At 39.5% G+C, this 14,042-nt stretch overlaps 1 protein-coding gene across 1 annotated transcript in view; it reads left to right on the top strand.

Moving 5' to 3' along the window:
- Nucleotides 1–14,042, top strand: part of PIBF1 (progesterone immunomodulatory binding factor 1) — a 266,063-nt gene that overhangs the window by 230,165 nt on the left and 21,856 nt on the right. Inside the window, exon 17 of the mRNA XM_011932158.1 lies at nucleotides 8,299–8,472. Within this exon, the coding sequence (XP_011787548.1) occupies nucleotides 8,299–8,472 (174 nt within the window). The remainder of the gene's footprint in view (nucleotides 1–8,298; nucleotides 8,473–14,042) is intronic.

The raw sequence follows: 14,042 nt of genomic DNA, 5'->3' as shown, positions 1-14,042 counted from the left end.
GGGCGTGGTGGCACATGCCTGTAATCCCAGCGACTCAGGAGACTGAGGCAGGAGAATCGTTTGAACCTGGGACGTGTAGGTTGCAGTGAGCCAAGATCATGCCACTGCACTCCAGCCTGAGCGACAGAGCGAGACTCCGTCTCAAATAAATAAATATATAATATCCAAAATATATATGTATTTGGTTTAAAACAAGGCTGGTTTTACCTTGTGTTACTTCAAGAGAGATGCACAAAGTTATATGACTTACTAGTCACGATGCATTTTTATTCCTATACAAAAGCATTTCCATTTAACCTCCAGTGGAGCACAGAGTTTGCATTATGCTTGTCAAAGTTATTTTCATCAAGAAATGCTATCTATGTGTCCCCTTGCCTACATCTTTGCAGAGTTTACAACTTTCAGCAATTTATTGGCATCAACTATGCAATACTGTTAAGCAGCTGCTGTACAGCTAAGCTGTTTTAATATGCTACCACTTATGCAAATAGTTAATATTAAATATCCAAGATACATGCTTTTGGATTCAAAAGAACAGTGTATCTCTCTCATAGAGATTGTTTATGCAATCATCATCATCATCATCATAATCTGGAAATTTCACAAGAACGTTCTTGCCCTTAACTCTTCAGTTTTGAAAAGTAATTATTATACTGCAACATAGTTTTTGATATTTAGTTTTGTTTTAGTTTTCTTCCAAGTTTCAATTGTATAATCAGATGCAGTTCTTCATTTGTTAATGTTAATGAATAGTTCGTTCATTCATATAGTAATGGTAATTTTATTATGTATTTGATACACTAGAATTACAACATGTACTGTTAATTTTCTGAAAGTTAGTATAAAAGCATATCAGATTTTATCAGACTACATTATAGAATAGTATTGAAACGTTTCAGCTGGCCAGATTTGGTGGCTCACGCCTGTAATCCCAGCACTTTGGGAGGCTGAGGCAGGTGGATCACTTGAGCCCAGGAATTCAAGACCAGCCTGGGCGACGACCCCCATCTCAATTGTTTTTTCTTTTTTTTTGAGACGGAGTCTCACTCTGTCACCCAGGATGGAGTGCAGTGGCACGATCTCAGCTCACTGCAACCTCTGCCTCCCAGGTTCACGCCATTCTCCTGCCTCAGCCTCCTGAGTAGCTGGGACTACAGGTGCCCACCATCTCACCCGGCTGATTTTTTGTATTTTTAGTAGAGAGGGGGTTTCACCATGTTAGCCAGGATGGTCTCGATCTCCTGACCTCGTGATCCACCCACCTCAGCCTCCCAAAGTGCTGGGATTACAGGCATCAGCCACCGCGTCCGACCCCCCATCTCAATTTTTTTTAAAACTGTCTCAGCTGGGCACAATGGCTCACACTTTTAATCCCAGAGCTTTGGTAAGGCCTAGATGGGAAAATAGCTTAAGCTCGGGAGTTCGAGGCTGCAGTGAGCTACAATCGCACCACTGCAGTCCAGCCTGGGCACCAGAGTGAGACCTTCTCTCAATCAATCAATCAATGTCTTAAACAAGTGGTAAAAGGAAAAGAGGATTGAGGCAAGGCACTTTTACAGTTTTTGAAATTTACAATGAACAAGTAATATTTCTATAAATTTAAAACAATTTTTAAAATATTTTGAAAATAACTTTCTAAATTAATGAAGCACCTGCCAGGCATAGGCTAGAACTGCCAGAATGAAACAAGGCTCTAGATTAGAACACTGCATTTTGTCATTTTGAGAAGGGAACTTACTTTCTGCCTGAGAACCTTTGGGTAAATCCTGCTGCACAATTTATCGCATCCATGTACACAGAGATTGTACTCAACAGTGTCATTAAGATGAATAGCCTCACTTTGGGAGGCTGAGGCAGGCAGATGACTTGAAATCACAAGTTTGAGACCAGCCTATGCAACATGGTGAAACCCCATCTCCACAAAAATAAAAAATAAATTAGCCAGGCATGGTGGCGCATGCCTATAGTTCCAACTGCTAAGGAGGCTGAGATGGGAGGATTGCTTGAGACTGGGAGGCAGAGGTTGCAGTAAGCCGAAATTGCACCATTGCACTCCAGCCTGGGTGATAGAGCCAGACCTTGTCTCAGGAAAAAAAAAAAAAAAAAAGCAAGCCATACGGCAGAGAGAAAACATGTGAGCTGGTCCTTTATTCATAAATGGGATCACACAACCAAAAACTATCAGAAACTGGAGAAAAAGCATAGAAGGAAAAAAAATAGCAATAAACAGATAAACTGACCCCCTTTCCCAGAGGGGAAAACAAATTCTGCATCAGAAAAGAACTTCCAAATTATTTAATTAATTTATTCAGAAATATTTGGAAAAGTAGTATTTCCATAATATAAAAATCAGTGGGCCAGATATAGTGGCTCATGCCTGTAACCCCCACATTTTGAGAGGCCAAGGCAAGTGGATTGCTTGAGTTCAGCCTGGGCAACATGGCGAAACCCCGTTTCTACAAAAAAAAAATACAAAAATAATTAGCCAGTCATGGTTGGTGCATGCCTGTAGTCCCAGCTACTCAGGAGGCTAAAGTGGGAGGATCACTTGAGCCCAGGAGGCGGAGGTTGCTGTGAGCCAAGATTGTGCCACTGCACTCCAGCCTGGGCGACAGAGCAAAACCTGTCTCCAAAAAATAAAAATTTTAAAAGTTGGTGATATTTTGAAAAATCGTGAAAATAAAAATCATGAAATAAAGTATAAGTAAAAATGCCAATAGAGGGATATAGGAAAAGTTAAGAAATCCTCCAAAAACTTAGAAAAAGGTAAAAAGATGGAAAGCCAAAGAACATAGAAGATTCTCGCAAGAAAGAAATTACCTACAAGGAAATGAAGAATCAGTATGGCATCAGAGTTTTCAGAAATTTGATTTTAGAAGACAGAGCAGTAATATCATGAAAGTACAACACTTCTTTTACAGCACCAGCGCCCTCTCAGAACATTAATAAATTGTATACCATCAAATAACAAACAGAATGAGGGAGGAAGGAGTTCAAGACTAGCCTGGGTAACAAAGTCTCTACAGAAAGTTAAAAAGTTAGCTGGGGACAGTGGCAGGTCCCTGTGGTGCCAGCGGCTCAGAAGGCTGAAGCAGTAGGATCCCTTGAGCCCTGAAGTGAAGGCACTGCAGTGAGCCATATTTGCGCCACCGCACTACAGCCTGAGCAACAGAGCAAGACCCTGTCTCAACAAAAAGAAAGGGAGGTAAAACCGGAGGCGGGGAAGGGAGAGAAAGAGAGGGAAGTACAAGAAATAATGGAACTTGCCAAAGTGTACAATAAAAAGAAATGTCAGTCTTAAAAGCAGTCAGTACAGAATTGATCTCAGCAAACAACACGATTAAGAGGCTAGATAATATTAGGTAATAAGGAAAAAGGCATACATTGTTTCTATCAATGAGAAAACAAAAGGGCAGAAACTCTGAAAAGAAGAGAAAAAAAAATTTGTTAGAAAGTTGAAGTACAAATAAGAACCTAAATCAATGGCATGACTTTTGAGCAGTAGATAAAGTATAAGAAAAAGAATCCAGTCGAACTTAGTACTTAAAACATTCTGGGCCGGGCGCGGTGGCTCAAGCCTTTAATCCCAGCACTTTGGGAGGCCGAGACGGGCGGATCACTAGGTCAGGAAATCGAGACCATCCTGGCTAACACGGTGAAACCCCGTCTCTACTAAAAAATACAAAAAACTAGCCGGGCGAGGTGGCGGGCGCCTGTAGTCCCAGCTACTCGGGAGGCTGAGGCAGGAGAATGGCGTAAACCCGGGAGGCGGAGCTTGCAGTGAGCTGAGTGAGATCCGGCCACCGCACTCCAGCCTGGGCGACAGAGCGAGACTCCGTCTCAAAAAAAAAAAAAAAAAAAATTCTGCTTTGAGCATCACAGTTTCCTTTTCTGTAGTCACATTCTCTGCAGTAAGCAATATTTACAAATATGAGACGATGCTACAAATAAACCCACAGACCAATCAGAAAAATGATAGTTATAGAAGAGGAAAGTAGAATCAAAAGGTAGGGGAATGAGACGCGAAACTCAAATGCAAACAGTGAGAGCGGAATCTGAAATAGGAGATGAAGCCAATCCCCAAAAGCCAGACACAGTATAAGAACCAAACCAAGTTAGAAGCAAAGCAGAGGGCTTCAAACTGATTTCATCTTACCAAAGGATTTCTCTTCATAGTAACAAAAATGTTTTCTAATTATTGCTCGTTATGTTGGTTTATTTCCTGTTTCCTTTGTCAGTTTGTGAATTGGGATCTCATGAATAATGATCATTTCATTGTAATAGTAACATCAATTAGGATAGGACAATTTACCTCAAAAAAGGTCAGTGCAAGACATATTCAAGTACTTTCATGGCTATGAACACTTAATATAATAAAGAAGTTCTTGCGGCCAGGTGCGGTGGCTCACGCCTATAATCCCAGCATTTTGGGAGGCCAAGGCGGGTGGATCATGAAGTCAGGAGTTCAAGACCAGCCTGGCCAAGATGGTGAAATCCCATCTCTACTAAAAATACAAAAAATTAGCCGGGCGTGGTGGTGGGCACCTGTAATCCCAGCTACTCGGGAGGCAGAGGTTGCAGTGAGCCGAGATCACACCACTGCACTCCAACCTGGGCGACAGAACGAGACTCCATCTCAAAAAAAAAAAGTTCTTTCTAATTTTTCCCTTTAGCATGATCCCACACCTATCTCCAGTAATACAGCCAGAAAAATACCTCAGTCATTAAAGAGTAAAACACTAAAACAGTGTGGCATGGGTGTATAAATAGACAGACTGTGGAAACAGAGTTTTAAAGTCCATAAATAAATAATATACTTATGGCAGTTTAGTACATTATTTGGCATTCAGTACCTGATGTTGTTATAGGAGAGCCATCTTGAGGGGACAGTTGTTGGATTCATATGTTTCACCATAAGCCAGGATAAACTTTAAACAGATCAAAGATCTATATGTTTGAGAAAGAAAAGAGGTCGGGTGCAGTGGCTCACGCCTGTAATCCCAGCACTTCGGGAGGCTGAGGTGGGTGGATCATAAGGTCAGGCGTTCCAGACCAGCCTGGCCAAGATGGTGAAACCCCGTCTCTATTAAAAAGACAAAAATTAGCGGGCAGGGTGGTAGGCACTTGTAATCCCAGCTACTCTGGAGGCTGAGGCAGAGAGTTGCTTGAACCCAGGAAGCGGAGGTTGCAGTGAGCTGAGATGGGGCCACTGCACTCCAGCCTGGGCGACAGAGTGAGACTCCATCTCAAAAAAAAGAAAAGAAAAACCATAAAAGTAACTTAAGAAAATATAGGAAGAAAACGTGGAGAGGACCATAGAAGAAAAGATTGACATATTCTGCTACATCACAATCAAATGTTCTTCATAACAAAAAAAAGGGGAAGGGAGTCATAAACAAAGTCAAGTAAGAGATAAACTGGAAAAACTGACACTGATATTAAAGACAAAGGGCTAATTTCCCTAACATATAAAGAGCTCCTTGAAATGTATAAGAAAATGACCACTCAGTAGAAAAATGGGCCAACGTGATCAACTGGAAGAAAAAAAAAAAAAAACTGCTTAACTTCACTGTAGAAGGAATGCAAAATAAACATACCCAAACACTTACTAGACTGGCAAAAATCCTAAAAGGTAACAGAAGCTTACATTTTATCAATTATAAAACTAAAGCTCATTGAATTAGATTAGGCAGCCTAAGTTTAACCAATAATAGTGTCAAGAATAGATGTGTCGTTTGCTAATAGCTTCATACTAAAATAGTACCACTACATGTGCTTGGCCAGGTGCAGTGGCTCATGTCTATAATCCCAGCACTTTGGGAGGCCAGGGCTGAAGAATCACTTGAGGCCAGGAGTTTAGAGACCAGCCTGAACAACATAGTAAGACCTCATGTCTACCAAAAATTTAAAAATTAGCTGGGTGTGGGGGCATGCACCTGTAGTCCTAGCTACTCAGGAGGCTGAAGCAGTAGGATAGTTTGAATGAACTGTAATCACACCATAGCACTCTAGCATGGACATCAGAGCAAGACCCTGTCTCTCAAAAAAAGAAATTAAAGTGGAATTTTCTTTGTTCAAATTTACCATAGATATAAATTGGATCATTATGTAAGCCAAACATAATGAAATTGAAAATGTATTCTAAATGTTATTTTGGTACCCACTGTAGCTGTATTATCCTAATAAGAATGTTACAGAATTTTACTGCTTTTAAAGTGTTCTTTGCCTGGATTTCAGAAACTGCTAATATTTTTTGTATAGTAACTTTAACAAAAGTGGTACTGTGACAACACCCCAAACCAGGGTGATCTTAGGTAAAGCAAAGATGTGAATTTCCCTTCTAATCTCCTAACCAACATCAGGGATGATATGTTTCCTGTAACTGCTTCTATACCAACAACAGAGGGAAGCCAAAGAGAAACAGAATTATGGCCTCCTCTAGGACACTTGGGGGCCAAAACCCTCTGCTTATCACACTCTGGATTCCTTCCTTTTCTCCCTCCTCTCCTGGCCCTTCCTCCCTGCCTCCCCCAACAAGTATGAGAGACTAAACTCCCCTTTACCTTATTTATCTGTAGAATACTGCTAGATTGTTTTGGAGGGGATTTTTGCTGTTATTTTATCTTCATGCCAGAGATACAAAAGTTATGGCTAATCAAGAGATGTTCTTTCAGATAGAAAGTTTTTCTTTTCATAGGTTTTCCCTTCTATTTATCTTGGTAAGTAGAATAGGACCTGAAATCTACCATAACACCATACCCATTTGACATCAAATCAATAATTATATACTTCACCATAGAGGAGCATATAAATGAAACAACATAATCCAGAAAGCAAAAAGAGCCCCCAAATGGCCCAAATAATCATATATCAGATTGTCAATGTCTGCAGGTATAGGCATTCTCATGTACATTGGCCAAGCCAGGCCCACTACTACAGAAGGGAGAAAGGATTCTGGCACCGTTTCTTCTGACACCTGTCGTGGCCCTAAAATCTATTAAGGTTATATGGCTTAAACTCAGCAACACTACTTTAAAATACCCACTCAAGTTAGATGGTTCTAAATAGAACTAATGACAGCCAGAGGAGAGAAGCCTGTAGGAACTTGCTCCAACACAGCTCCAACACAGAGCTGGTGTCTATAAACAGATTAGTAGAAGAGAGCAGAACATGGTTCTATCACCATAACTTTTGTGTTTTGACATGAAGATACAATAAGATAAGAGGAAAATATTACCTGTTACATAGCCTACCACTATTCTGTTCTGATAAATAAAGATAAAGGAGAGTTTAGCCTGCCATCTCTCCATTTACTTGTATGTGATGTATCAATTTAGTAATTAATCATAAATACCCACTAACTAGTGTTATGTACTAAAGATTTGTCTATGGATATGAAAGACAGATACACTTGGGAGAAAGAACAGGTGAAAATTTTGATCTCTTCAGAAAGTTCATCGCAACTAATGCTTAGTTCAAAGGGCAGCTGCAACCAACCCCACTTATCATTTGTAAAAGGATAAGGGATAATACAGCTAAAGATATCCTGAATCTGTATTAAACTTAGTGTTCAACTGCTGACTAGTAGCCAAGATTGGATTCTTTTTCTGTACCATCTTTATATAAGACTTCAAAGGAAATGGGACAGTTTAAAAGAAAGAAGAGAACAAGTTAAATGCTTAAATGATCTACTCAGTGAATATATATAGAACATGTACAGTGGAAGGTAACTATGGCAGTGGTTCCCAAATTTGTCTATTAGAATCACTTGAGATCTTCAAAAATTCCAAAATACAAAAAAATTAGCCGGGCATGGTGGTGTGCGCCTGTAGTCCCAGCTACTCAGGCACTGAGGCAGGAGGATGGCTTGAGCCCAGGAGGTAGAGGCTGCAGTGAGCCAAGACCATGCCACTGCAGTCCAGCCTAGGTGACAGTGAGATCCGATCTTAAAAAAAAAAAAATTCCAAAGCCCAGGCCACACTCCGCAGCAGTTATCTCACAGTCTCTGGGGTTGGGACACAGTCATCAATGGCAATATTTGAAGCTCCACAGGTGATTCCAATGTGCAGAAAAACATGGAAACCACTAGACTATAGAATGTTGTAATTGTCAGTTATCATATTAAATGAGTATTAATTATTATAAGATTCATGTGCATGATTGTAATTACTGTTTTATTTTCACAATTTATGTGTGTAGTATAATTATTTCTTCTACTTAAAAGTATTTTGATACTATTATTAGTCTGCTTGCTAAAAATCACACTTGCTACTTTCTTCTGTTTTCATATATCAACAGGAATTGGCAGCAATGAAACAGATTCTCGTTAAGATGCATAGTAAACATTCTGAGAACAGCTTACTTCTCACTAAAACAGTATCAAAAAATGTGACAGAAAATCAGAAATCAAAGACTTTGAATGTACCTAAAGAGCGTGAAGACAATATATTTACACCTAAACCAACACTCTTTGTAAGTACAATTTTTAAAACTCATAATTTTAATATTCCCGATTCTTACTAAATGTATTTTACTTAATTTTTTCCTTTCACATTTATGAAGTGAATAGACTCCACAAATATGTTTTACGAAAAGGCCTTGAAGGATTTGCATTAATCCATTTTCTGAATGTGTGTATTACCTATCTTATAGATAATATATTTTGCTCTAATTCCTCATAAAGTGTGAAATCAATTAACATAAACTAAAATGCATTGTTAGCTAAAAATGTATGTACACAGAAATTAAAGAAAAAGAAATAAGAAAAATTTGTATTAAAAGCAGGTAAAATACCATAAATATGTACAGTTATTATGTGCCAATTTTTAAAAATAGAGAAAATAAATCAGGAAATATTGAAAACTATATATTTTAACAAATAATAAGAATCAAGATTAAAAGGCAAGAGAATTAAAATAGGAGTAACATTATTAAATATTCAGTTTTACTTCAAATGATTTCTCAATCATGCTTTCATTTCTCAGGAGAAACGTGATTTATATCTGCTAAACATGGAGACTCAAAACCAGAAAGATTTCCTCTGTGATATTTTGATTCAGTGAGTCCCCAGAATCTTCATTTTTTTAACTCCTGAGATGAGTATAATAATCAGTCAAATATGAGAACTTCTGATCTCAGTCATTTTATTATACATGCAGATAATGCTACTCAAGATTAATAGGATGAAAGAGTTTTTTAGTGATTATATAATTCAACTTCCCCTTTTTAAAAAATGAAAGTTACAGTTTAGATCAAATAAGGGACAACTGGGCAGGTGTGGTGGCTCACACCTCTAATCCTAGCACTTTGGGAAGTCAAAGTGGGAGGATCACCTGAGGTCAGGAGTTCAAGACCAGGCTGGCCAACATGGTGAAACCCTGTCTCTACTAAAAATACAAAAAGTACCTGGGTGTGGTAGCACATACCTGTAGTCCCAGCTACTTGGAAGACTGAGGCAGGAGAATCGTAGGTGCGGTGGTACCACTGCACTCCCCATCTGGGCAACAGAGTGAAACTCTACCTCAAAAAATAAAATAAAATAGGGACAATTATTTAAGGATATGTGTGGCAGTAATGAAGACTAAGCTGACAGGCGGGAGAAAACAGGATGGTTCAGTTAACTAGCCTGGACACAAGGCGGCTGAGTCCATGCATCTTTTCCTCTGGAGTACATCAGCTTCTCTTTGTTTCTCCCCTAGTTTCTGATTACTCATATTTTCCACTTCCTCATTAACTTGCTCACAGCCCTTTGTCTTGAAATAGGTTTCTGTATATCCTTTCTGCATCTACTCTCTTATAATGTAGTTCTCCCTGTATTTTCCAAGGCTAAAAATCTAATTGCCATAGCTTATTCTTGTTGGGTGATACCCCTTTTTGGCAAGACTTCCAGCCTACAGAATGGCTGCCCTTAATGGTGAGCAGGAGTCACACAGTTCCAAATACAGCTGCTGAAGACTGTTTATTAAGGGCTACGGCTAGGCAAGTTTTGCTCAGAAAGTGGGCAGAGATTATGGCAGACACTATGCTGTATCTATTATAATCTATAGGAAGAAAGCAGATTGAATACATACACATTAATAGGAAATAGGGTCAGATGAAAACCGCAAGATACAGCTGAATACTTAAAGCCTGTCAGCACTCTCTGATCTGCCTTTCTGATCCTGCTCTGCTCCAGGCAGTGGCACTATTCCTTCTGACCCTGACCTTCTACATTTCTGGCTTTAGCTTGGTAACTTGATTGTGATTTCCTGAAATACCAACTATAGTCAGTACATGAGTAACAATAAGATTTCCCCAGTACCTCCAGATAAGGTTATAGAGTGGTGATAAAATTAAGAAGATTCAATATTAGTTGGGTAGTTCTTCCTTCCTTATTTTTGCTTATCTGGATTTTTTTATTTTATTCTACAATAAAATTCTTTTTAAATAATAATAAGGGAAATTTTTTTCAAAAGAGGTACAAGCTCAGCTATGCCCTAATGAAAACTAAGAGGTAATACTATAAACAAGTCAAATCAAGACTATAAGCTAATGCAGACTTAGTAATGTGAACCGACTAGGTAACCTGGGGCGAATCATTACATGTTCTCAGTGTGTTCTTATCTATAAAATTAAGTGGGAGGTTATAATGAAAAGAGTTCTGGACTCCTTTTATTCTAGCATGCTATGATTCTCTTCAGGCATCATTTGTGGTTATTCTTTTGAATATTTTCAATTTTCCTTAAGAATACTTTTTTATATTTTCTCTGAACTTGTTGATAAGGAATTTACCATGCCAATATTTGAAGTAAGAGCTAATCATTTTATAATCTCATGGTTTTATACCTAAAATGAAAACATTCCTAAATCCAGATACTTTGGCTGAAAGTATTTACTATAGGTATTTCCCCCTGATATTAAATTCAGTGATGGATGGGTGGATAGATGAACGTTTCCATATGCATTGACAGTATAAGGCGAGCCACACAAAACTACTGTTAACTGGGCAATGGAGTGGGAGCAGTGCTATTATGTAAAGGAGGAGAAATAAGAGCCTGACTTTTTTTTTTTTTTTTTGACACTTAGGTCTTCCTCTGAAGATTTTTTTTTTGAGATGGAGTCTGTCACTCTGTTGCCCAGGCTGAAGTGCAGTGGCGCAATCTCAGCTTACTGCAACCTCCACCTCCCAGGTTCAAGCGATTCTCCTGCCTCAGCCTCCTGCAGGTTACAGGCGTGTGCCACCACACTAGGCTGATTTTTGTATTTTTAGTAGAGGCGAGGTTTCACCATGTTGGTCAGGCTGGTCTCGAACTCCTGACCTCGTGATCTGCCGACATTGGCCTCCCAAAGTGTTGGGATTACAGGTGTGAGCCACCACACCTAACAAGACATTTTTTTAATGTGCTTTTTTGTATGTATACAAATGTTCTACAGTGTACATGTGATATTTATATATGAAGGCAACCTCAAAAGTTCCTTTTTTAGAAGAACTCTGGCCTTTGAAATGACACATGTGACAGAGTTGTTGTTCAGGCACTTAGTGTACCAACAAAAACTAATTGAACCACAGAATGTAAGTACCTTAAGGACAGAAACTGTATTCCTTTTGTTTTGCATAGCAGCTGAACAAAGCAGATACTCAATAAATATTTGCTGAGGAGAATAAAGAGCAGTTATTTGTCTCCCCAGTTTAGTTATGTTCTTAGCTGTTAAAACTCTAAACTGGGTGTGGAACTTTAATGTTAAAGTGAACTACAGGGAGAATGAAAGCTTCGCCTCCATTGACTCTAGTTAGTGCTACTTCTGCCACAGGCATCTTCAGTCTTCTTTATTCAGAAACATCCAGTTCGTTCCCACTTATCACCTACTTTCTCTCTTAAGGTAGCTTTTTGCTGTGCTATCCCTTTTTTCCCAGCCTCACTTATCTCTTTCTTAGAAAAACCTAGAGCTATTCTAATCTGATTTAGAACAACTTTCCTCCTTCCTTCCTGAGCAGTATGGGACTCTTTTGCTGCTTTTCTGCTATCATCCTATTCGGAAAATAGAATTTATATTTATGTACTCAGGATTCACATCGTGGTCATTATTTTCTCAAAACCTTATTTAAAATGCAGATACTAGCAACTCTGCTTTTAGTCTTTTCACCAAGTGGATTGTAAGCGTTAAAACAAAAAAAGAGCTTAAGAGCATTGGCTCACATCTGTAATCCCAGCACTTTGAGAGGCCGAGGCAGACAGATCACCTGACATCAGGAGTTCGAGACCAGCCTGGCCAACATACTGAAACCCCGTCTCTACTAAAAATACCAAAATTATCCAGGTGTGGTGGTGCATGCCTGTAGTCCCAGCTACCTGGGAGGCTGAGACAGGAGAATCGCTTGGACCTGGGAGGTGGAGGTTGCAGTGAGCCGAGATCATGCCTCCACACTCCAGCCTGGATGACAGAGCAAGACTGTCTCAAACAAAAAAAAAAAAAGCCTTAGACTCTAAGTAGGGTAGCAAACAGTACGACTGTGCAGCTCCAGTGTATAGTGTGTGAAGTGTCTGATTTCTGGTGAGTTTATGATGTAGTTCAGGCCTTGATTTGTTTTTATCTCATTGGCTAGCATATGTTGGATAGGCAGATTAAGTTTATATAATTGATATATAAGTGGTTATATGAACGACATGATTCCGTAGAAGTGCTTTGGAAAGCTACATGTCATCTGGAAAGAAAATTTTTTTTTTTTTTTTTTAGATGGACTCTCACGCTGTCACCCAAGCTAGAGGGCAGTGGCACAGTCTTGACTCACTGCAACCTCTACCTCCTGGGTTCAAGTAGTTCTCCTGCCTCAGCCTCCTGAGTAGTTGGGATTACAGGAACATGCCACCATGCCCCGCTAATTCTTTGTATTTTTTTTTTTTTTTGTAGACACGGGGTTTTACCATGTTGGCCAGGCTGGTCTCCAAACTCCTGACCTCAGATGATCCACTCACCTCAGCCTCCCAAACTGCTGGATTACAGATGTGAGCCACCACACCCTACCTGGAAGGAAAATTAGTGTAGTCAATTCAAGAAGTGTTTACTGACTATATGCAAGAGCCTGTGATGATGATGAAGATAGCATCAGCATTAAAACTGCTGCTCCTGTAGGATCAAACTTATTAAACAATAACATAAGGCAAAATCAGTTAGCCTACTTTTTTTGTTTTGTTTTTGAGCTTGGCTTTAAAGAATGCATGGATTTTGACAAGTGAAGATCAGCGTTATTTAGAAATTCCAAGAGCAAAGAAAATATTTTATTGGCCAGGCATGGTGGCTTACGCCTGTAATCCCAACACTGGGAGGCCGAGGTGGGCGGCTCACCTGAGGTCAGGAGTTCAAGACCATCCTGGCCAACATGGTGAAACCCCATCTCTACTAAAAATACAAAAATTAGCCAGGTGTGGTGGCAGGCACCCGTAATCCCAGCTACTCAGGAGGCTGAGACAGGTGAATCGCTTGAACCCAGGAGGCGAAGGTGGCAGTGAGCTGAGATTGTGCCACTGCACTCCAGACTGGGTGACAGAACGAGATTCTGTCTCAAAAAAAAAAAAAGAAAAAGAAAAGAAAATATGGTATTCACAAAATATTTTCTAACTTGTGCTCCTTTTTAGTTGTTGAAGAATAGGATGTCTAATATCTAGACTTTATTCCTTTCTGACTATATTCGTACGTCTGACTTTAGCCAATTCACTATCTATTCATCCTTTCCCTTAGTATAAAGGGAAACAAAAGTAGATAGGTTATACCTAGTCACATTAATAGAGACAGAAAGTAGAATGGTGGTTGCCAGGAGCTAGGGGGTATGGGAATTTATTGTTTAACAAGTAGAGAGTTTCAGTCAAGCAAGATGAAAAGAGTTCTATGGATGGATAGTAGTGATAGTTGCATCATAATGTGAATGTATGTAATACCACTGATCTGTACATTTAAAAATCGTTGGCTGGGCATGGTGGCTCACACCTGTAATCCCAGCACTTTGGGAGGCCGAGGCGGGTGGATCACCTGAGATCAGGAGTTCGAGACCAGCCTGACCAACATGG

Source organism: Colobus angolensis, unplaced genomic scaffold, assembly GCF_000951035.1.
Source record: "Colobus angolensis palliatus isolate OR3802 unplaced genomic scaffold, Cang.pa_1.0 Scaffold94, whole genome shotgun sequence".
Classification (NCBI taxonomy): Eukaryota; Metazoa; Chordata; class Mammalia; order Primates; family Cercopithecidae; genus Colobus; species Colobus angolensis.
Note: the sequence above shows the minus strand (reverse complement) of the source record. Positions and strands in the feature narration are given on the sequence as shown.